Source organism: Lepidothrix coronata, unplaced genomic scaffold, assembly GCF_001604755.1.
Source record: "Lepidothrix coronata isolate B3197 unplaced genomic scaffold, Lepidothrix_coronata-1.0 Scaffold107, whole genome shotgun sequence".
NCBI lineage: Eukaryota > Metazoa > Chordata > Aves > Passeriformes > Pipridae > Lepidothrix > Lepidothrix coronata.
In genome coordinates this window covers 4,113,232-4,137,503 of record NW_016690287.1, presented here as the reverse complement: position 1 = coordinate 4,137,503, position 24,272 = coordinate 4,113,232, and the positions used below count along the sequence as shown (strand labels likewise).

Genomic DNA, 24,272 nt, shown 5'->3' with positions numbered 1-24,272 from the left:
ATTTAGGCAGACTTACTCAAATGAAAAATATTTTATTTATTGAAAGACAAAACTGTCATTAAAAAAAATTAATTTTTAAAATGGACACCCAGTAATTAGAACCACGCTTTCTTTTTTGCTGAGATCTGAGGTTTCAATATATTATGCCCTTCTTTAAAACCTGCACCATTTGCCATCTACATGTCTTATATTTCAAATTCATCTTTCAGACTGGGGAACCAAGGCTCAATTTCCTTTAAAAGATGTCCAAAATGTCAGATGCCTATGGAGTAGTTCTAGTTTGCAAGAGAAATCACTAAGGTGGTTCCAGGGCTTTCAAAGTAACCTTGTTTTTTTATAAAAATATGCAGAAATTCAAAGAGCTGGTTTAAGGCAGTGCAACCCAAGGCTGCTCAAAATTGGGTCAGTGCTATATTCAACAGCCTGTCTCACCTTCCTTGTGGACTCCCTTGAAACCCACTGTCCTTGGTCCCTGCAATGGCACAAAATCAGCACAAAAGTTCCTTTTCCATTTCTTTAAGGAGAGCCTTAATTTATATGAGTTTTACTACACACAGGTCTTTAATTGACCTCCCTTGTTTTGTTGCCTAATATGTCTCACACTTTGGATCCCACTGGTTTTAAGCAGGGTATTTATCTCACCCAACGACCCAACTACAACCCACACAAATTACACATCTCAGTTCCTTCACTGGAAGCAGAATAAACAGGGAGAGAAATCTGGCCCTGTGACTCCAGCACTGCTCTTGGGGTTGCCTTTGGGGTGTACCTGCCTTCTCACCTTGACTACAACAGAAGATAGGAGAGCACACAGCTCAGACCTCTACTTTCTGATAGACTTGTAAGACTGTGAAATGCTTTTCCACCCTCAGTTCCTAGCATTTTTAATTTGTTTCCCCGAATTAGCCTGTGTTTTCCTTCAGCAAACATCTTGATTCACTTCTCTGTGGCTTTGCTACTTTCACTGTGCTGCTATTTACCTGGTGTCAGCCTCTGTTCGTGAGTGCCACTGTATTTGGGAGTGTGTGTGTGAACAACAGTGATAAAATGCTCTCCTCACATTAGCACGGCCAAATACAGCCTAATTACTTAACAGAGCCCAAATACAGGGAAGAAAGGAATAATCTACACTAAGCATAATAGTGGTTCCTGCCTGATAATATCAAGTCCATACCACTGAGAAGGAGGAAAAATTAATAAGTGTTTGATCATGTTTGATCATGTTTGATCTGAATGAGAAAGTACTGTGAGAGTGTTTCTGTTCTGTTATCAGGAAACAATTAGGAGAAGACATCAACAGCCACATACACTTTCTCATTTTCATCCTCCTCTTTTCAATCTTATCAAAATCTCAGCTTTGGACGCAGCTATCGCTGTGATAAAATATGGGGTATCTGGCTTATGTCCCAAGGGACAGGCAACAAACACTGCCCCTTATGCTGGAAATAAAATCTGTATTTCTTTTTCTGGCAAATATGTTGGGAAAAAGCTGACCTCTCTTATTCTTAGATTTCTGTGACCTCTGGAGATAAATGTGGTTACAATAAGCCTGAGTTTTGCTCCATGCGGGCATTGCCAGAGATTAAGGTGTCTTTAAAAAAAACCTTAACAAGCCAGAAACGGCTCTGCCACCGAACATACAGAATACATTCTTTGAATGTTTTAGGCAGCATTTTCTCCAGTGCTGTGAACTCCTTGACACTGCTGCCAAGTAAACATTGCTGCAGCGACGCTCTGACGCACAGCATTAGTTTTAATGATTTTTTTTTTCCACAGAAAAATGACATTTGTGTAGCTGAAGGCAAATTAAAAGCAAAGCTTGCTAAGATATGTGACATTTTTATTGGTTTGACCCTTTTAATCCTTGTAATCTGTTGTGATAATGGGGTACCTAAAAGTATGCTGGTCACACTGAAAAGAAGAAAGCAGCAGATATGGACTCATTAAAGGGACTTTAACATGGATCTGCTCTGATATTCAGGGAATTTAAAAAGTGTCTTTGAATGAATTAATTTTCTTAGTGTCCTGGGATTCATCTCATCAACTCCTAATGATCAGTGCTGAATTCTAACATTTTTCCCCGACTAATTTTTACATACTCCCTCACTGCTGAAGAAGTACTTTCTTGTGATTCAGGATGTTTTACTCAAAGACCAGCTGAAAAAGGAAATTAAACAGATGAGCATATTTGGACTGATTTGCAGTTCCACCTACATGTACAATTTGATATGTTTTTTACCAGTCTTTCTTTTTTCCCACACAATATACTTCTGAAATACAATAGCATCTTTCTCTTAGCTCTGGCTTCAGTTCACTCTTGTCCAAGTATTGTGTGGTTTTCTCCATCCATCGTCACTTCCCCAACTTTTCTCTACTTTCAGTGTGTATTTTTCTATTTTCCCTCAGAACTTTTCTGTACTTCATTCTTCAACCGTATTGACTACTTCATTATCTTGTCCTTTTTCAGTGGCATTAGAGTTGCTTACTATTTTTGAAACATAATAGTCTTTGCAGCATTGATTGTTTGCTGTTCCTGTCATACCTGCTGAAACAAGTATTTTAGGAATGAAGAATTGAAGAGATGAGGGAATCACAGAATAATAAAGTCAGAGAATATCCTAAATTGAAAGGACCCACAAGGATCATGAAGTCCAACTCCTGGCCCTGCACAGGACCACCCCAAGAATCACACCTGACTCTCAGTGCCTGAGAGCATTGTCCAAACACTTTTTGAACTGAAAAGATGCTCTTTGTAAAAAAGAAACTACCTGTGGAATATAGTGGTTAGAAAAGAGCCAGGTTATTGCACTCTGAAGTCCCATGTGACACAGAATAATTAAAAAGGGAGGTGGGGAGGAGGCCCAGCTACCTCATCTGTAGCTCTGGCAAAATATCCCTTCCCTGTAAATCATTTGCTAGTGTTCTGTTGAATGTAGATTCAGGCATCACAAGCCCTGTGATTTCCAGCTGAGCCAGGTGAAATTTCCAAGGGGTCTGATGTCCTGCAACACTTACATACTTTGTGAAGCTCTGAATACATCAAATGGAAAACCCACCACAGTTGGTGACCCTTCCAGGTGAACCTGGGCTGCGTTTCAAGACTGGGATTGATTTATAGTGTTAGGCAAAATCCACAACAAACTCAGTGGTTTTCCTTGGCTTTGATGTTCAAGCAGATTAAATTCAAGGGATCTGACTCTGGCCCTCGCTGCAGGGCTTGGACACAGATTTGAGCAACATGTGGGAATCCACAATGTCCAGAAAGGTACCAGAGGGGTGATCTCACAGTTGCAGGCACAGCACAGGAATCCTGGGTAAGATGCAATGGAGAGCTCAGCTGCTGTGCTTAAACCACTGCACAAAACAAACAAAGCAGGGCCTAACACAGCCCAGGTAGTGCTTCCATAAATTAGTACAGCCCCCAGTTTAAAGTCGTTTTTTCCTTCTCTCCCACCTCCCTCTCCCCATTGTGGGTTGCACCTTGTGTCTCCAGAAGCTGCAGCACAGAATTACATCCAGCATTTCAGACTCAATTTCTTGGGGGTGAGGAGTGGCAGGATGTAGGGGATGCGTGGATTGTAAATGTATAATTTAACATGCAAAGCCATGTGGATAGAACCTGAAGGTAATTTTGGTAAGCACACCTGCAAACTGAAGCTGACAGATGTTATATATGAACTTTCTCCATTATCCCCCAATGGAGGCTTTTCCAGAGTCTAATGAATCTTACTGTCAGAACGGGTTTTGTGGTATTCAAAACAGATTTTCCCTTTCTTAATTTCATCCCATTACTCGTAGTCAAACACTGGGAACAGCACTAAATTATCCCTTTCAGTCCTAAGGGCACAATTTGTGCGTGGTTATCATGTCCAACTGTGGCTGTTACTTACCAAAGTGGAGCAATACATGTGCTACTCTTTAATCTTTTCTGGTGAGTCAGTCTCCTCAGCCCTTGTATTGTTTTGCTGAACTAACTTCAATTTGTTGCTATTTTTTTCTTTAGTTTCCTTCCCTGCCCCCCCCCTTTTTTTTTTTTTAATCTTTTTTCCCCTCTGAAATCTGCACAGCTGAATGGCTGAATGCAGCATTCCAGGTGTGGGTTTACCTGAGCTGTTCAGAGAAAGGCTAATACCCCCCCAGCACCATCGTGACTTGTGTTTATACACCCACAAGTCATACTGTCCTGCTGCCATATTTCAAACTTGTGCTAACCTGCTGGACACTGCAGGCTCCAGGCCATTTTCATTGCATTTTCTTTCAATCTCTATCCTTTTGAAGATCCTTCACTTGTTTTATTTTTAATTATTTTCCATTTCCCCGTATTATTCTCATTGTGTTTCCTGTATTCATTTCTTATTGCTTTCTGTGTTTCCTGCTATATGCAAAACTTTCCAATTTAGGAGCATCTGTGATTTTTATTAGCCTGTTGTTTACTTCCAAATGATTGATGATAATACTAAAAGCAACAGTCTTTACACTAAACCACTAAGGCTCTGTTTTACCCTGTCTAAGGCTAGACAGTTAATTTAGGAAGTGCCTTTCCCATGGCTCCCCCTTTCATTAATGCAAAGACAGGAACCACCAAAGTGAAAGTCACATTTTATGTGGGCTGAATTATTCCCTAAATGAATCAAGGTTTAGGTGAGATGAATGCAGGCTTATCTCCTTCTGAAAATGCCTTGTACTAACTCTCTGCTTTCACTTCAGCACTTTATTCCCTGTACACTGAGGTCAATTTAACGCCAGGAATAAAAAGGGGACATTTGTCAATCCTGTAAAATCTGGACATTTCTAACATTAGAACAATGTTCTGATTTTGGTTACAACTGTGAAAACCAGGCTAAACTTGTTAAATTCAGTGGAGGTAGTCCAGCTTTAATTCTGGAGTTGTATTTCATAATAAGGGTTGAAGTGGGAACATCTGGAGGGTTTGATTCTTTAGGGTTTGTGACTCTAAAATCATGTTAATCAAAGCAATTGGTGCTGGAGGAAATCTGGAACTGTGTGATAACTGAGCTGTCTCCACTGACAGGTTCAAAGACTACAGAGAACCTCCTTGGTCCCCAAACCAGTACGAGTTTTCTAAGCAGTACTGGGCAGTCTTATCTGCTCGCTTGGCTTTTGTTATTCTATTTCAGGTAAGTCTGGTGAGTTGCTTCAATTTATTTCAGAAATATAGTAAAAACCAGATTGAAATGCACATGCCAAAGCAGCCCATGTCCATTAGAGCTTTTCTCTTTGTGCATACCCAGCCTGCTGAGGGGTTAGTGGGCTGCAGCACGGGTTCTCCCTTTGGAGCACTGTGGAGCTTCCTCAGCAGAGCTTTCTTTTCCCTTCATGGAAGACAGTGCCACAGCCTGCATTAGCCTGTGGCACTAGCAGGGATCCCAAAAAACCCAGGCTCTTGAACATTCAAGTGGACTCTGTCAACTTTTATACTCTCAGGGGGTGATAAAGCCTCCGAGGGCTTTTGCTACTTTCTTGAAGTGCAGCAAATTCTTCTCAGTGTGAAGATTTCATTAGCAAGGGATTTGCTATTATGATTTGCCTTCTCGATGGCTTCCTTCTCCTCTCCTCTGTGACCTGAGATCCTTCCACAGGGTCCATCACTCTTGTGAAAATCTGCTGTCCACCTCACCTGCCAAGTACTCCCAGTGTTACTGTGAATCTTGCCTGGTTTGTATTGCCCTCTTCTGCTTCTTTGCTGTGCCTTCAGTAATTTTCCACCACTGGCTGCAAAACAGTTGAAACCAACTGGTTCTGCTGGGCTTCAAATGGAAGAAAGGCCTTCTGCCTGTTCTGCCAGAGTACATTCCCTGGTTAATTAGCTCCATTGTCTGGGCTGGGGACAGAGAGTTCATTCTAGCAGCCTTGTCAGCAAACATTCTCACACATTTTGAGGCATTACACAACACAGCAGTTTTCAAAGAATTACCATGATAGCATCATTTATCTATAAATTTCATAAACAGCAAAACTTTTTGCCTAGTCTGCTTCCTGCTTGGTGTTATGAGCATCACCCGTAGTGACCTTGACAGGTGAGGTTTGGGGTTGTGGCTTGCAGGTTGTGGTAGTGTAAAAACAATCCTACTTGTCCACAGAGAGAAGGATTTGAGGATAGAATGACCATGAAAGTTGTATACAGTCTGCTCAGGCCACATTGGCAGCACATGGGTATGGTCTGTGTTGGAGGATGCCCTTATATTAATGGATTCTGAACTCATTCTCAAGGAACTGGATGCTGAGAACTGAGCACCTGTGGATGCCTGTAAGGAATAAGGCTGGTTTTGTTCCTAAGGCAATGAATCATTTGATGAATCCAAGTCCTTTCCCATTTCAAACCTAACTGAAGCACACGTTCAATACAGCCACTCCACTGAGGGGTAGCTTTGCACAAACCTGAGCTGTTTCTTGAAAAAAAAAGCCTTACTCAAGTGCTTACTACCACACACCATCAGCAAAATGTATTTGATACCTGTCTCATAGCAGTAGAAAAGGTTGGTTTTGCTCCAGTGTGAGTATTTTTGATTTTTCACACTTACTTCACGTCTGTTGCTGTGTTCGCAGAACCTGGTGATGTTCCTCAGTGTTCTGGTTGACTGGATGATCCCTGACATCCCCAAGGACATCAGTCAACAGATCAAGAAGGAGAAGAGCGTGCTTGTTGACTTCTTCCTGAAGGAGGAGCATGAGAAACTGAAGCTGATAGAAAGCTTTATGGCACGAGACAAGCGGAAGCACAAAAGTGGGACCAAGAGCAGAAGGAGCCGGGCCGCCAGCTTCTCCCAGTTTACCCGGAGTCCCAAAGGCAGCTTCACCTCCTTTAGCTCACAGCACACGGTGGTGTGACTCCCTAGGGAAGGGGAACATGCTGTGCTTACCTCTGCAACACCTGCTTACTGTGTGATGTGATTCTGAATCCAGAGCAAGGGAGGGAGAGACAGTCAAGCAAGGGACAGGGAGCAAAAAGGAGGCTTCTTTTGCTTCCTTAGAAACTCCATTTGCAAGGGACTCTGTTATATTTTATATGCTATCTGGGCTGCAGCATTTCCAGACTTTATCAGTGCAAGATAAGGGCTATATTGTGGCTGTAGCTGGTTTTTGTGGTGATGTGACTTGGGTAGACATGTGGGAATTCTCCCGGCTCGTGCAGTCTCTGCAGTAGGACTGCAACCATCCCTCTGCCTGCAGACTCCCCGTGGGCATGGGGACACTCCTGCTCTCATATCTACCTTTGGGCAGGTCTGACTGACCATGGAGAAGTGCACACAACTCATGGTCTCATTGCTTGTAGCTGCCAGTGGGTGGTTGACAAACATTTGGAGCCTCGAGGAGTCATTGTGCCTTCCTAACATACACTGCCACGAGGTGCTACCCTTGCAGGGCAGGCAGGGCTGTTGGTAAGGGCACAGAGATGTGGAAACACAAGGAATTAAAATCCCTGTGCACTTGCATCCACAGATATATTGCTTTTTGCTTAGCAGGAGCTTGAATGCATGTGCTGATGAGCAGGGAGGCCACAACATGTGCATCAGAATGACTGAAGCTGCTACAGCCAGGGAAGCTCCTTGTTGTTCATTGTCCTGAACACAAAAAAAACCCCCAAACAACCCCCTGCATGTTTGATTCTTCTCTCACTTAAACTGGGAATTCAGCCAGTATCAGTGGAATCACAGCACTGAACCACCAGGGTGAAGCTGAGGAGTGAGACTGGAATTAAGCCCTGTAAATCATGTGGCATTTTCGTGTACATCGCGCTTAAAGTAACAAAAATTGCTGCTGTTGTGATTTACTGTAAAGTAAAATATTTTGCAGAACTGCATTTCATTGGAAGATACACATGTTCACTAACCAAGCTTTCAGCTACAAGCATTCAATGAATAACTTTGTTCTGTCATGAATGAAAATTAAACTTTCTTAAAAAATCTGTTTCTTTTACTGTGGGCTCTGGATAAAAGATTTTCTTTCCATCCTGTCTTCTCAACAATACTTTCAAAAATACAAACCAAAGAAGTGCTTCAGTTTCAGGCCTTCTATAGGATTGCTCTTTAACATTATGATCATATTTTATATATTTCTGAAGCCTAAAATTTCATTGTTCTTGTAGATGGAAAAATTTTTCTTCTATGACATCTTTTGTATTATGAGAGATGTCAAAATAATAGTGTGGGGGTTTTTTTGGTTTGTTTTTTTCTTTTTTTTTTTTCATTCAGTGCCTAAACTAAAGCAAATCAAAATGGGAGAACTGTTTCAGGGTGGGCTGAAATGAAAAAAAAAAATCATTTTGGAGATTTACTTTTTAAATTTACTTTCAGGTTATTTATCCCTCCCATATAGTAATCAAATTTGAAATGATAACATCATCTTGAATAAAATTGCAAGTGTTGAACTTCATTGAAAAAAAAGTCTGACCTTTCCAAATGTTTTCTTCTTTTTCCTTGTCAAAACTCATTTGCTGAATTTTAAATGAATTCGGAGACAGTTATTCCCCTTTCAGAAACTGGTTTTTGGTTTTTTTGTTGTTTGTTTGTTTGTTTTTTTTAACTAATAATGACTTGCTAGGGGTATTACCCAAATCTCAGTTTTGCTATATATGCCTAAGATTACAAATACACCTTGTAAATGTGCAAAAATGTGTAGTATTAAAATATGTCTCCCTTTTTTATGCATACATTATCTAAAAGACGATATTTGAGGAGCTTCTGCCGTAATGATCTGTGTGTAAACTATTGACAATTTATACATTTGTTTTTTCTGATTGACTGAGATAGGAAATTCATAGGAGAAAAGTCCTCTTTAATACGATTTTAGCTTTTTCTTAGTATACACACCTCAGAGTCACCTGTGGTCATGTAAACTGCACTCTTGTCATGCAGAAAATCATCTGGGGGAGGCTCAGAGGATTGGATTTGCATGACCAAAACATAACTGTTAAAATTTTAGGCATCCAAAGCAGCGTGGGCAGCAGGGGAGGGGGGGATTCTGCTCCTCTGCCCCACTCTGGTGAGACCCCCCTGCAGTGCTGCCTCCAGCTCTGGGGGCCCAGCACAGCAAGGACATGGAGCTGTTGGAGTGAGTCCAGAGAAGGGACACCAAGATGATCAGAGGGATGGAGCAGCTCTGCTGTGAGGAAAGGCTGAGAGAGTTGGGATTGTTCAGCCTGGAGAAGAGAAGCTTTGGGGTGACCTAATGGTGGCCTTCCAGGACCTGAAGGGAGCCCACAAGGAAGATGGAGAGAGACTTCCAACTGACAGACAGAAGGTTTAGATTGGATATTAGGAAAAGATTCTTTCCTGTGAGGGTGATGAGGCCCTGGCACAGGTTGCCCAGAGAAGCTGTGGCTGCCCCATCCCTGGAAGTGTTGAAGGCCAGGTTGGATGGGGCTCTGAGCAACCTGGGCTAGTGGAAGGTGTCCCTGCCCATGGCAGGGGGTTGGAACTGGATGGTCTTTCAGGTCCCTTCCAACTCAAACTATTCTGATTCTCTGTCCATCTCCTTCCCTGCCCTGAGCAGGAATCCCAATGTCTTCCTATTAGATTGTGTGTTTTGACTTTAGTCTACAGAAGATCATCACCAAACCTCCCAAGTCAGGGTGCTTAAGATGTTAAGATCACAGAAAAAAATAACAACTGCTTCTAGCAGTTATCCAGCATTCCCAAGTCACCGTTTGGTTTTGTTTGTTTAAATTTTGCTAGGTGCTTGAATGAATTTTATTTTTATTTAAAAATTTGTCTCCCTCCTCAAAATCTGTGACAGGGCTGAGACATAACCTTTGATTTCCCTCCTCTGAGATTAACATTTAAATGGGGGAACTCTATCTCCTTGAAAACAAACTGTCTCATTTTACTTTCAAAAGACCAGCAGGCTCTGTTGGGGATTCCATGGTCTAATACATTAAGGCAGTCAGTATTAATAACATCTATTCCCTCATTTACAAGAGGATACTCTGGTGGTGGATTTGGAAGTTTGAAACTTTTGGGACTTTGGAACTGTTGATGTTTGCTGTTTACAACTCTAGTTGATTGAAATTCAATCCATTCTCTTCAAAAAGCCTCTGATGGGGAGAAACTTTATGTTTCCAACTAGTAGAAATATCAATGCTGCCAGACCTTTAGATTATCATAATGGTCCCTCTCTTTTTCCAGGAATGTGGGAGGGCATGCAGAAATGGGTTTAGAAAGAGAATGCAGGCAGGTTACATGTCACCCTCATCTCCAGTGACTTGTTTGATGAAAGATCTTCAGAGTTAAGGGTCTTCTTAAAATAGAACCATTTTGTACACCCTCCCTCCACCCAGGAAATACCTTTTTAAAAACTATGAGTCACTGGAAAACAGTCAGAAAATGCTATCCCAAAGTCGAGTGCATTAGGATGTTGTTACACAGAATTTCCATAACAAGCAACTGAAATGCTTGCTATGGTCCAAAAATGATAATGTGTTTCTAGATTTCCTAGCAGAAGGAACTAGAGAAGCCAGCAGACGTACACTGATGCTCTGAGAGTTCTCCTGAGGTTTATATATTTCACCCAAACAAGGCTGGGAAAGAGGCACAGCAGCAATCACGGCTGACGTCCAGATGGGATCTCCCATGATATCACAGACAGGACAGACAGCTCAGTTATCTTTATCTGTGATGTGGTTTCTGTTTGTCTCTTAAACTTGAGAGTTTCATTCACTGAGAATTCCTGCGTGTTTGGTAGCTGACTCAGGTGCAGTCCCTGAGGGTTGCATCCTTTGTTACATTTCTATGGCAACCTCTGGATTCTCCTGACACCGCTTCCCATCAGCTGCTGTAATTGTAGATCACTGATCAGGTGTTCATTCATTCTCAGTTTCTAACTTATCTCTTTTGGACAAAGGCAGACTTTATCTGCTCCCTTTTTATCAGCATGATACTTGTAAGTCTACCCACAAAGCTCCCCCTTGCCATAACTTGTGTCTCAGAAGCAGAGAGTGGCTGTTCCAAGAGATGTACATGGAAAGCTCTCTGTAGGGACCAGGAGAATCGGGGTGCAAGTAGAAACACAGAGGTAACAAAACCTGTGAGCTACCGCCACACCTTGCTTTAGCAATGAAAACCAGCTAAAATCTCTGCCAAAGAAAGGAAAAAAACAGCTTTCGTGACACTCAAAGTCTTCCTTTTTCCAGGAAGAAAAGGGTAGCCTATGTGGAAGTATGTCTGTTAAATTACTGCTTCACCATGCACAATATTTACCACTGTTAGCAATAAACTCTTCTGACTACAATAATATAACATCTGTTGCTGTTATGCAGTCTCACCCTTTAATTAGGCACAGATGGTCTTTCTGTTCCCCGTCTGGTCTGATTATTTTGCTTTTGAAGAGAAAATATAAACCAGTTTTGTTTGTGACCTATTCTTTGTAGGTAAATTCCTCCACACCTAATACTGGGTAACTTATGTGTCCAGTAACACAAGTTTTTCAGACACAACAGTGCCTTTATTACACTTAGAGGTAGGGAGAGAGAAGGAGGATGTACACCTGAACTCCCAGTTCTTACCTTGTAAAGACCATCAGCCCATGGTTCTTCTGAAAGGCCCACAGACAATGGAGGATGAAGAATATTTTTACCAAAAAAAAATGAGTACAGAATCTGTGCTCATTTTGCCCTACGTGCATCTTTTTCAGGGAAGTTTCTCTGCATTAGTTATTTTCTAAATGCGTTTTAATCTGTACTAAATCCCTCAGTACTGCCAAAACTCTGAATATTGCCATCCTTTACCCATCATCTGCAAATGTACTCAATTATTAATTGATTACTAAATTATTAATAGCTGCAATAATTAACAGGGTGCCTTACCGCTTCTTTCACACCCCCAGCAGAATTCTTAAAATCAACCAGATTCCGTAACAACTCCTGGGACAGACTGATAACATGCTTTATTTATGCATAATAATCTGATGAAATCTTTTTATTTATATGTATTTTCAGTTGCTTGTTGACACAATTTTGCAGCTTTTCCTGATTCTTAAGAAAGTCACTAACAATGACTCCTACTCTCACCTACAGTGTTTCCAAGCTATTTCCAGTTCCACAGATACACTTTTAATGAGCAAAATGATTACTATCAAAGGATTATATACATATCATTAATGTGGCCACCTGAGACAAGATCCCCAGATTCAAACCTCGGTGGAAGCCTTTCTTTTGGCTTCAGTATCCCCTTGATCAGAGAGCATTTCCTCTATGCAACTCTGAGTGCAGCCTTCCACCAGTTAGGTAGAGAAATGTGTCTGTAGTGAAAAAAATGTGCATCCACAGCAAACTTCCATTGCTGTGGTCCTGAATGAATCCCACTATGGAAAATGTGTGGAGCCAGCAGTTTGGGATTTGACCCTGCATTTTCCTGAGATAGGATCTCTCTTCAAAGCCAACCGGCAACTGACTGATGTCTTGTCAGACTTGGCTTTAGTAAATTTGACTTTCAGAACTGTTACCACTCTGTGCTTCCACGTGGCATTGACTTAAGGCTGACACAACTATGAGTCAGTTTGGAAAGCTGTGATCCTTGAATTAAATATATAAGGGATATTGATCCAACACCTGGTTAAATCTATGCATTTTCTGTAACACAGACAAATTCTCGTAACAGGGTGCCTGTTATCAAATGTTGTAGTGTTTGATTTCAGCAAGTTTAGGGAGAGAATAAAGAGGGAAGCAACATGATCCAACAACTTGGAAAGGCTACTGCAGCCCTCTAGCTGAACCAGGTATTTTTGGGAAAGGCAATGAAAGTTGTGCCTTTAAAATTAGAAGGAAGCTGGTTCGGAAGGTGGAATGGGGGAGCAGGAAAACAGGTCCATGAAGGTGTGAGAATAAAGGTCTCTGCACACTGTTTGCTGGAAGACACATGCATTTCAGAGCTTACCAACATAATATTCTAGTCCAGAACCTCATTCTTTGCTGGAGCAAACTGTTCTCTGCTTAAAGAAAAATTACAGGAAGAAGTCACAGCCCTGCCTGAATCTGCTCCATGAGGTGAAGTCTGTTTCTTGAGTGATTCCTGACTCCTCTGATGAATTTTATGCACAAAAGGCAGGAGAAACTCAAGCAAAAATCTGTGGAATTTTTGACTGCACAAATGCAGAGAGAACTTCCAACATTTTTTACCCAGTGGTTAAACAGAGAGCCCCATCCCAATGAGCTAATTCTTAACAGGATTATTTTCCAAAACCTTTTCAAGTGGCCACTTCTTTAAACAAGGGACAAACAAATATGACAATAATGTTATATTCAGTCTTACAGGTGTGGTTTAAGCTTTCCTCTGGGATCTAGATTTTTAGTTTCTTTCTCTTATGAAGTTTCTTTTCTTTTTTTTTTTTTTTTTTAATTATTATTATTTTTTAAAAAAACAGTTACATATGGTTGGTACAATTCAAATCTCAGCTAACATTGACAAAACATCCTTCTATTGATGCTGGGTGAGGGTTTTTACTTCTAATTGTTGTTTTGCTCCATCTAATCTTTTGAGAAAAAGCAACATATTTTCATAAGAGTTTGGAAACACAGAAGGTCAGTAAGGACAAGAACCTATGAGGACATTTAGATCTAAAATAGTATTCTTACTGCCAGGGCTCTGATTAAGAGCTTGAAAAAGGGGAAGATTTAGTTTACAAAATGTGGATTTAGCTATGAAACTAAAATAAATAAACTGTAAAGACTGGATTAAGAAGTTTTTTTTTTTTTCTTTCTTCCAACAAGAATAAATAAATATACTCATAACATGTTTTATTCATTCAAATAACATGTAGAACTGGTTCCAGTAGATGGAGCAAGAAAGCAGAAGGAAAACAATGCCACATACCCAGAGCACTCAATCAAAGGAGGTGGGCATTGAATTATAGAACCATTTAGGTTGGAAAGACCTTTAAGGTCATCACATCCAACATGTTCATGAGTCAGGACATGAACTGCACACACGTTCACAAAAGATGTTTCAAACCATGGGAGGAGAAAGCACTTCGAAAGCTACTCCACGGCTTCAAGTTCAGTCAGAACCACCCTTCACATAACTGACCCTGACAGGAGTTTTTCCTTCGAATTGGCTTAGTAGCTGAAGAAAAATAACCACTTGGGATTTTCTTGAGAGCCAAGAAAATAGATTAATTATAACTGGCTTGTTATTCTCTTGGCTTTAGTGGAGATTAGGGAGGCTTAATCCTTCAACAAAAGCTAATGCTGTGAAGAAGTATTAAAAGAGACAAGCTTTACATATCCCATATGATCTTCAGCCTCTTATTTTTCACTGCCTCTCTCCCCCGACTCTATGTGCTGGATGATGCCTTGTTTACTAATGGTTTGAGCATCATGTGCTGCAGGAAATGTGGCCAGAGGCCCTGCACAGGCACAGGCTCCTGGGAGACACCTCAGCACCTCAGCAACCAAAATAAGGCCAAACTCTTCATTTGTGACAAAACGACTGTTATTTTTTTGTTTGGTTGGTTTTGATTTTCCTTTCCCCCCCCAAGTTAACATCTTCTAGAAGACAATAAAACCCAACAAAACAAATCCCACTTGTACTGGTGAAAAAAAATGGGAAGAGGTCATCCTCACACCAGCGATTATTTTTTTGAACTGGACCTATTTATCACGGAAGCCTCCGGCGGACGAGCAGCAACATCCGCGAGGTCTGTGTCCCATCACTGGCCCAGGAAGTCTGTGACACCCAGCTTAAGGGAAAAGGGAACATCTGCAAGCATGGCTTCTTCCTCTGCTGACAGTGAGGAGGAGGGTCTCCTTCCTCCTCCAGGCTCAAGGGAAGTCAGACATTCTCTTTCTTGCTTCTTCCCTTACTCCTAAACCTGAGACTCAGCCCTGTGCAATCACTTCTAAGTCCTCTGTGATTACCCCCACTGGAAGGTGTTTTCCATGCCATTTTCACAGAATTTTGTGACAGCAATGCACAGCTTGACCTCACTTTCCAGCTTCATCTCTGTGCAATTTCCTGAGGTTTTTTTGCCAAAGTTGAACTGAACAAGCTATCCTGAAAACAACATAAAAAATTGTGGTCCATTTCTTTTTAAAATTGTATGGAAAAGAATTTAAAAAAACCCAAGAAAAATATTGCAAAGGTGCTAAACTTTTAAAATCTGCCTGCTTTGTAAAAGGCATCTTTGACAGAGACTTGTTTTATGTTTTGTTTGGCAGATAAAGGATCTGAATTGGAAGAGATGCCATGCTGGTATCTGACTACAAGGCTGCCTCGAAGCAGTGGCTGGCCAGGCTACAACTGCTGATTCAGGTGGGACACACACTTAGGTGTGCAGGTTTGTATGGTTTCATATTTTTTTCTTTCTCTTGACCAATAAAGCCAGGTTTTCTACCCATTTTTTCTCCTTTAACAGGTTCAAAACTCTGGTAAAAAGCAACGACTCACTTGTCTCCTACAAAATAACCCTTTACTCAGATGTGTTCTCGTTGTCCAGCAGCACGTGCCTGCCATGGGCACAGAGAGATCTGTATGGTCTGTGTCTGGGACGTGGTGTGCAAGAAAGACAATGGAAAGGTACAGGGACACACCAGACCACACTCCAGGTGTGTATCCAGCTATGTACCCACTCATACATTGCAGGGCCAAGATGAGGAGTGTGGACACCTGATGCGAAGAAGTAAACACAGCTCTCCTCCTCTCTCCTTCCCTCCCCTTTTCCTTTCAGTAAAAGTGGAAGACATGAGTGATGAGAGCCAGCATATCAGGGAAGGAACAGAGCCAGGGAGCCAGGAGACTGTGCTCACACAGCATTTTACAGCTGTTGGCTGCCATTGCACAGACAAACATTTGCATGGAGACCTTCCCAAGTTGTACAGGACCATAACTTCTGTCTGGGACTGGGAAGGCAAAACAGTGAGTGAATGAAGAACAGAGAGATGTCTGACACTATTAATTAGTCTATATTTGTACAAGAATGTGTGTCTGGACATAAACATTTTCCATTCCAAGCTGTCGCATAGTTGCCCACGTCAGTCACTCAGGCATCACTGCCTTGCACAGCACATCCTTGTAGAGATGGCACATCTCAAAGAAGCACAAGGGCAAAGCTACTGAACAAGAATTCTGCTCAGAATGTCTGTAAATAATTTTTAATTAACACCACCTTGGGAAAAAAAAAAAGAGTGTTTTGCTTGTAGATGCTTTGTGATGGGAAAGGGTGGGATTTGTTAAATAAATAATTCCTTTTGAATTAGTCACCAGGTCTAATTAAGAGATACCAAAGGGACAAGGAATCAGAAGAGCAAGTTTAAAGGAATATCTAGCTACAACACAAGATAAAATTAGTATTTGAAAATATCTAAATAAACAACGTGTGTGAGTGTTTTCCTTGGGATGAGCCAAGGGAAATATTTTCCTGGGGTTTGGCCCATACAATATGTAGCAGATTAAAGCAATCTGGTTGCTCTTTTGAATGAATTACACAATTAGTGGATAAAAGGAGATACAGTTGATGCTAAAGCAAAGCCTGTATGTCATTGGAACAGTATTACCTTGTAAATCCTGTCCTGTTATGTTACATTCTTTTAAAGAATTAACTTGCTTTGACTCCAAGGGGCTCACACCTGATTTCACCTGTTTGAAAGTGGAAACGACTCTTTGATTCCTTGCAAAAATCTTAGAAAACTCAGCTCTACTGGCAAGAAGACTGCACTTGCTGGGGGATTTTTCATTTTAAACAGAGATACAATTAATATCTCTACTCTGATCCCAGGAAAATCTATTAGTCACAGCCTCGCCCTTTGAGCCATCCAGGCAGCCCAGCAGATCTCTGCCCGTACTAACAAGGTTTGCCTAAAGCCTGGTGGGTTTCATTCCAACAGCCACTAAGTGGCTTAAAACATGCAGATGCTGAAGGCAACTCATGATTTCTCATCTCAGCATGGTGGATATGGAGACCAGACACCCCTTTTCAGTGACCACCTGCTCTCCTCTCTCAGACATAAATCAGCCGCACAAACAAAGCCGAGGTGAGAGGAGGCTCGATCAAAAATCTGATAAGAAAATCCAGATCCTGTGCCGTCACTGCTGGGGCACACTCCCCAGCTGTTCCTGCTTTCTTCCTCTGTAACTTCAGTGAACTTTGAAGTGCAACTCCAGCTCTGTAAATGAGATAAAACAAAACACAAAGCGAACGTGAGATTTAAGGGTGCAAAATGCCTGTTGTGGCACTTGGTGAATGTTAAATGCACAACCTTCTATTAAAACATAAAATTTACCTCTGTCCACACTACAGTTTGTTACTAACAGTAAACCTGTACTGTTGCTAAATTTCCTGACACTGCTGTTCAAGAAGGATGGTTTTTTTATATGCTTGTGTGTATCAGTGATTCCTAGACTCAAAGTCACATGAAGCTGGGAAGAGCTTTGGGAGCCTATACCAGCAACACATGAACAATAGGTGTCATAAAACCACTGTAATCATTAAAAAAAAGCCATGTTTTTCAAACTCAGGAAATTAAAAAAAATCAATTTATACTTACATATATTTAGTTAAATATAACAGAAATCCAAGAATGCTAACAGAAAAAAACACCAACAGTTAAACCATCTTTAAATTCTTTACTGGAGGAAAAGTATGTATAAAGCATATTGCATTTTAAATCAATTTCTTTTGATGTGAACACTGAAATGTATTAATGATAATTATGTGTCTATTACATAAGACTATATCTGCATGAACTTGCACATTCTCAAAGAAGTCACTCAACTCAAAATAAGAATAAGAACTGATCTCCTTCTGTGTCTTAAGTCAAACATCCAGCTGTGACAGTGTTATACTATGTTTTAATAGTCTGTGTGTACACAGACAGAGGAAGGAAATGGGTCTCCAAACTGGCTGTGAAGCCCAAATAATAAAATAATAAATAAAATAAATAAATAAAAATAAGGTAGCAAATTTTATCATTTTTAAAAAATATATGCATGAGATGTGCTGGAAAGAAAGTGTATTATAGCTCATATCCTTTGCTTGGGACAACTGAAAGAAGTTCACTGTTGTAAATGCAAGTAAGAAGATTTAAACCACATTACTCTCTTGTCTTTATCTGAAATCCTTTTATTTGACTTGATTTTGGGTTTCCCCTTCTCTCTATTTCTCCCATCTCCAAAAATAAGTACAGGTTATAAGAGAGAAAGGTAAAAAGTGGATCGTTTCCTTCTCTGCCGTAAAAATTTCTCTGTAAAATGTTGCATATCCCCCACAAAATGATTCAGAAGTGGTGCTGAGGATTATAGTGAGGGAAGACAGTGTTATTCCAGCCACTCTTTGAGTTGGCACGGGATTGGTCTCCTTTCAATCTTAGCACAACTTGCTGCAAAAACTGGAAGGAACTCTCTCTTTGCCGCGCATGGCATTACTCAAATGAGTCTCCATTCCTTGCAGTGTCAAGGAAAAAGGCCTTTTAATCACGGTTAAATGCACGGGAGATGTGTTATATTACATGGTAACTAGTGACAGACAAATGTGGGACCTGTGAAGGGATGAGGTAGGTTTATTTCTTTATTTATTAAATACCGTAGTTATCAGATGTATTTGGAGATTTTTATGCTCCTTTTACATTTCCCACTCCCATTCTATTTTGAATGTGCTATTCAAATGCTTTGTTTTGAATGTTTCTCCCAGGATTTTAAGTAAATAGATAATAGAAAAAGGTTAAGCTTTTGCACTGGTAGTATAAACCCCTCTGCATCTGCCAGTTGCTCTGGGGCCATTATTTGCAGCCGAAAGTGATACTTTTGAATTTAAATGCAAGGAGAACTTGTGTCTGGCCGCTGGAGTATGACAGGTAGCTCACTTTCCTCTTTTTTATTTTAAAAAAAAGTCTGTCCTTGGGCCACATGTCCATCCTGTAGAATTCTGGTAGAGCTAAATTCCCAGATGTAAATGCACTGCCTCCATCATGTTACTGCTGACATTCAGCACTGGTTATCCAAGCTTTCATCTCTTCATCTTTAAAACACTGCCATCTGTTGTTTCCAGACGGTTCAGTCTTCTGTTTATCCAAAACTTTGTTCCAGGCCATATGGAAAAAATATCTATTTTCAATTAATCATCATATTTTCTTAAAATATACCAGAGTGATGAGAAAAAAATAGGCATTGCTTACGCAGAGCTGTTCGTGAAGGAGATGACAACTTATTACACACTGTAGCTTCAGGATTTTGACCATGTGGTCATTCACTGCACTCAGATACCACAAAAGCTGGCCAATTTTGCAATAACACAAACACACTTCAAGCATTTCAATGCTGTTATCGTATATATATATTTCATTGGTACTAGTGTATTGATCTACTAGTTTCCATTGGAAACTTTTCTAGTATTTTCCTTCTGTGGTGGGAAATTTGTCATAGGACCATAAAATCATAGAATGATTTGTGTTGGAAGGAACTTTAAAGTTCCAACCACCCTGCCATGGGCAGGGACACCTTCCACTAGACCAGGTTGCTCAGAGCCCCATCCAACCTGGCCTTGAACACACATCCCCTGGTCAGGGATGGGCAGCCACAGCTTCTCTGGGAAACCTGTGCCAGGGCCTCATCACCCTCACAGGAAAGAATTTCTTCCTAATATCCAATCTAAACGTGATCTCTGTCAGTTTGAAGCCATTGCCCCTTGTCCTGTCACTCCAGACCCTTGTAAATAGTCCCTCTCCATATTTCTTTTGGGTCCCTTCAGGTCCTGGAAGGCCACCATTAGGTCACCCCAAAGCTTCTCTTCTCCAGGCTGAACAATCCCAAACTCAACCTTTTCTCACAGCAGAGCTGCTCCATCCCTCTGATCATCTTGGTGTCCCTCCTCTGGACTTGCTCCAACAGTTCCATGTCCTTGCTGTGCTGGGCCCCCAGAGCTGGAGGCAGCACTGCAGGGGGGTCTCCCCAGAGTGGGGCAGAGGGGCAGAATCCCCCCTCCCCTGCTGCCATTCAAAACCATTAGATGTTATATTAAATTGGTGATGTTAGGACTGTGCTAAAATGTTATAAGAATGGGGGGTCACAGTGCTGACACCTACAGGAGCAAGGTACAGAGCTTGGAAGCAGATTAGTAGTTCCTTCAGGCTATTTCCAGTCTGGATCTCTGGACTGAAGTCTATTCATGTCTGCACCCCTTCAGGTACAGTTTTGAATTGTTGTTGCAGGTTAGCTTCCTCCAAAAATAGCCCTGTTATGTCTGCTGTGAGACCATATGAAGCAAAGGGCAGTAAGAAGAGACAATAAGGACATTACCCTCAATTCAGAGCAGACACGAAGGTGGTAAAATAAGTCAGTAGAGGTATTAATCTAGGAATCCATTTCAATGAGGTCAAGTCCATCTTTTCTTTCCCGAACCTGATTTTCTGATATAAATAATTTTCAATGCTAAATATGAAGAAGATACCACGCTTGGGCAGAGATAGATTTCTTCAGAACTAAAAAAGAAATAAATATAAAAGGATGCTATTTTTAGGAACAAACTATGCGTTTCATTCCTCAGTTCAAAGGAATACTTAAAATGAGAAGTTGAGTTTCCATTCAAAGCCACCCTCTTTGATGCAGGATAAAGGCCAGTCCTTCCATCCTTCAAACAACTGCAAGATTTTCTTCTTCTGAGTTACAGTCTTCTCCTCCCAGCCACCCACAAACAGCAGCCTCCCCCAGAGTCATGGAGATTATGGCTCTGTAAAGTGACCCAAGTTGAAACTAAGGAGGAAAACAGGTGCCAGGTGGCCAGTACAGACTGGTACAGAACTGCTTGGATCTTTGGAACCGTTCCTCACCTCTAAATTTTCCAGCTCTCAGTGCAGTCAGAGGAAGGAAAGCAAAGGCAGTTGTACAGATGTGGGAAACCCTGCAGACAAGATCAAAATCTAACTGCATGCTAAGTGTACAGATATTATTAATGTGTGTTACATTTAATTAATCAGAAAATTAGCAAGCCCTAGTTGAACAGTGATTCCTTTCTGGTGGATAATTACATGCTGCTTCTCAGCTTGAAACAGTGCCAGATATATTTTTTGCCCATAACTTGTGGTACTTCATCCAATTTTAATCCACTTGAGAGTGCTTAACTGCACATCCACTGCAGTTCTAGGAGCGAGAATCGTGTGAGTGCTGTGCAAAATGTTCTACCTCAGGTGTAAGACATGGACAACTTAGTATCTTTCTCTGTTAATTTATATTATTTTTTTTAATCATTAAAAGATTACTCAGCCAGGTAGACAGTTAGAATGACCTTGGGGTTTGGATTTCCCAGAACCTTTAGCCTCTACACCCTTCTATAAAGCTCATCTCTGTAGAATATCATGTTTTCAATCAGCTCACTTTACTTCTCATAAGCTCATTCAGCCTTTTCCAAAACTACTTGTTTTAAAAGCCTTCAGTGTTTGTATCTTGGTGTCAGTGAAGTGAAGATCCCCGAGTGATACTCCATATACCCATCTTTGGGACAATTTTTCACTTGTTCTCTGGCAGCAGTGATCTTAGCCCAGGAGCTAAGCTAAGTTGAGCTAAGTTGAGTTATGAGCTAAGTTGAGCTCACAAGAAAACAAAGTCCTTGCCATGAATTTACAACCAAGTGGAGTTTTTTGTTGTTGTTTTTGTGTTGTTTTTTTTTTTTTTTTTGTTATTTGGTTATTTGATATTTGGTTATTGGAATTCCTAAGAAAGAAAGTAAGGTTGCTTTTCCTTTTCCCTATAGGAAACTGTAGGTACAAGTATATGGTGCAGTGCTGGGCAGAAGAAACTGAGCCAGCTCTGAATGGAAACATGTATTGGGAATAACAGGCAATGTCAGCTTGGAGCTGGAATTGTGTTTATTAAGGAACACCTGAGGGTAAGAGGCTGAGGCAGAGGCCCAAACTATCTCAAGAAAGCAGTCTTCTAATGTTAGTTCCATTTTGCACTGGAGCACAAGCAGTGGGTTTCTTTAATAAAATGAAAATATATTTTTCCTAGCTATGGTGACTAGAAAGAAGCTGTGGCATAACAGGATCAGTTTGTGGTCTTGCTTCCCTGGTTTTTCCCTTGGTAATGTGAAAAATGACATATAGTTGTTGGGCTGCTCTGTGGGTTTTGCACGGATTTTTCATCTGGAAAGGAGAATTATTCTCCAAAATAATTTTACAGCCCCAAACTGATCCCTGTCCATTGATGAGTCTATTGGTGGACACATTTTCCTCATGGCCCCAACATGACAGAGAGCAGGCTTCATCTGATAACCCTCCAAACACCTCACCCTGAAGACACTCCTGCTGCTCTTTAGCATCACTGATAATGTCACTGATATTCCACTTGCTTCTAGACTGGTATTAGGTGTTTTTGGTGTTCATAGGCGGGAAAGCTGAAAACATGGGAGCCACCCGCTGTCAGGGTGCAGGTCCATCTCAGGGAAACCTTGAGAAGAGATTCTAACTGTGTCCACAGCTGAGCAGCTCTGACATCAGACAGCACTTCTGATTTTGAAAATGTGTTGCCTGAAGGGCAGGAAACACTGTGGGGTCTGTGTTACCTTCAGCCCTTTGGAGATTTTTATGTATTAAATATTTGCCAGACTCTCGGCACAGGCAGTTCGTGAACACACACACAGGACTGCTGAAAGAGCTGCATTGCCCCTGGGTCCTGCTCCTATTCTAAGACATAAATTATTAACTTCCCCTTTGTCCTCATATATTCTTTCATTTACTTTCATGACACAACTTAGGTGATTACCACCAACTTTTCTATCTTGGCCAATCCCTCTTGATGGTTGAGTCATTACATTTCCATTGTCTACTTGACACAAATAAATAAAACATCTCTTCAAAAGAGGTTTTCCTGCAGGGCTCCTGCTGTGCTCAATGGTTTCTGACTGAGGCATTGGCATGGGAAGCACAAGTTCACACCTGGCTGTTATGGTAAGCGAGGAGAATCACCTCAGGATCATTTCACTTACCCCCATACAACCGAGTTCTGCCTCCTGAAGGTGTTCTGGGCTATGGGAAACACCCTCATGGGTCTGTCTGATTTGTCACAAATCCTGTGGGAGACCTTTCCGTTAGGACAGTTGGGAATGAGCTGGACTATGCTTGGCAAGCTCAAATGGATAGAGAAAAGTACATAAAGCAACAGAATTGTGTTGTTGGTCTCTCCTTTTTGCCCAGTGTTCTACCTGCACAGTGCTGTAAATAACACATTTTGCAGTCTGAGTCAGGTGGGAAGTTCTTGGCAATGTTACCCCAAACTGAATTTTACTGCCTTACAGGTGAGAAGTTATGGAATGGTTGCTCCTGCCACAGGAAAAGACAGAAAGAAAGAATATCAGTGTGGTTCAGTTTGGATGTAAACCAGGTGATGCACAGGCAGGAATGCTGAAAAATCTGTCACATTTGATACAGAGACCTGAGTGACAGATAAAGGGAAGAAAAGCTTGGAAACAAGTACTCCATAAGAGGAGAAAAACAACAAGATTAAAGACTCTATGAGTGTTCTTGTTAATAGACTTTAACACTGCTCAAGACTGAAAATCAGGGAAGGTCAAGTTTTATTTTCTTTGCCTTTTTTTTTTTCTAAGACAAACTTCTCAAGTTATGTACTTCCCCAGAGACAGAGGAATATGGCTTTTGTGGCACTGGACTTTGGATAGCTTAGTAGTTTTGGCTAATTCCACATGTGTCTTTAGACACCAAAATATTTTTATAAGCATCAAAATATTTTTATAGGCCTGTTGATCATTATCTCAAGGTGCTACTGTGGTCACAAAGTGACTGGACAAATATAGCATCTATTTACTCCACAGATCTCTTAACCCGAGGGACAAAGGTTGGACTTTGGCAGACACAATTAACAGACCTCGGTGTCTTCATGGCTGTGGGAGTCCAGCTGGACAAAGGGAAAAAATGCTGAGATTTGGGGAAATTTGTGAATCTGTCAGTGAGAACTGGGACTTTTGAAGCTGGGGCTGGTCCTGATTTTCTACCCCTCTTGGGACCTCTCTCAAAGCTGAGGTGTTTAAGTGTCAATCCCGTCCTGCTGCTGGCAACATGAAGATTATTCAAGGGCATGTCTTAAACCTCTCTGCTGTTGGTTGTGTGTTGAAAACACCTAGGAGACTAGTGGTGAGTAAAGTCCCTTTGTATGAAGTACTTTATGTCCTGTACTTATTTAAGATCCCCTTTTGTCTGCTCGAGTGTGTATGAGGAGTGGAATTCATTCAGGATATTGCTGAGGCAAATGGAATGTTAGGGGAAGACAGAGAAACATCACATGGAACTGAAATAGGTTTGCTCTGGCCATCCTCGATAG

General features: G+C 41.1%; 1 protein-coding gene across 3 annotated transcripts in view; it reads left to right on the top strand.

Annotated features, from left to right (window-relative positions):
- Positions 1–7,858, top strand: part of ANO2 (anoctamin 2) — a 124,563-nt gene extending 116,705 nt beyond the window's left edge. For all 3 annotated transcript variants that reach the window (XM_017823923.1, XM_017823924.1, XM_017823922.1), the window contains exons 21-22: positions 5,033–5,138; positions 6,568–7,858. In XM_017823923.1, coding sequence (XP_017679412.1) covers positions 5,033–5,138; positions 6,568–6,849 — 388 coding nt within the window. In that variant the 3' untranslated portion in view covers positions 6,850–7,858. The remainder of the gene's footprint in view (positions 1–5,032; positions 5,139–6,567) is intronic.
- Positions 7,859–24,272: the final 16,414 nt, after the last annotated feature.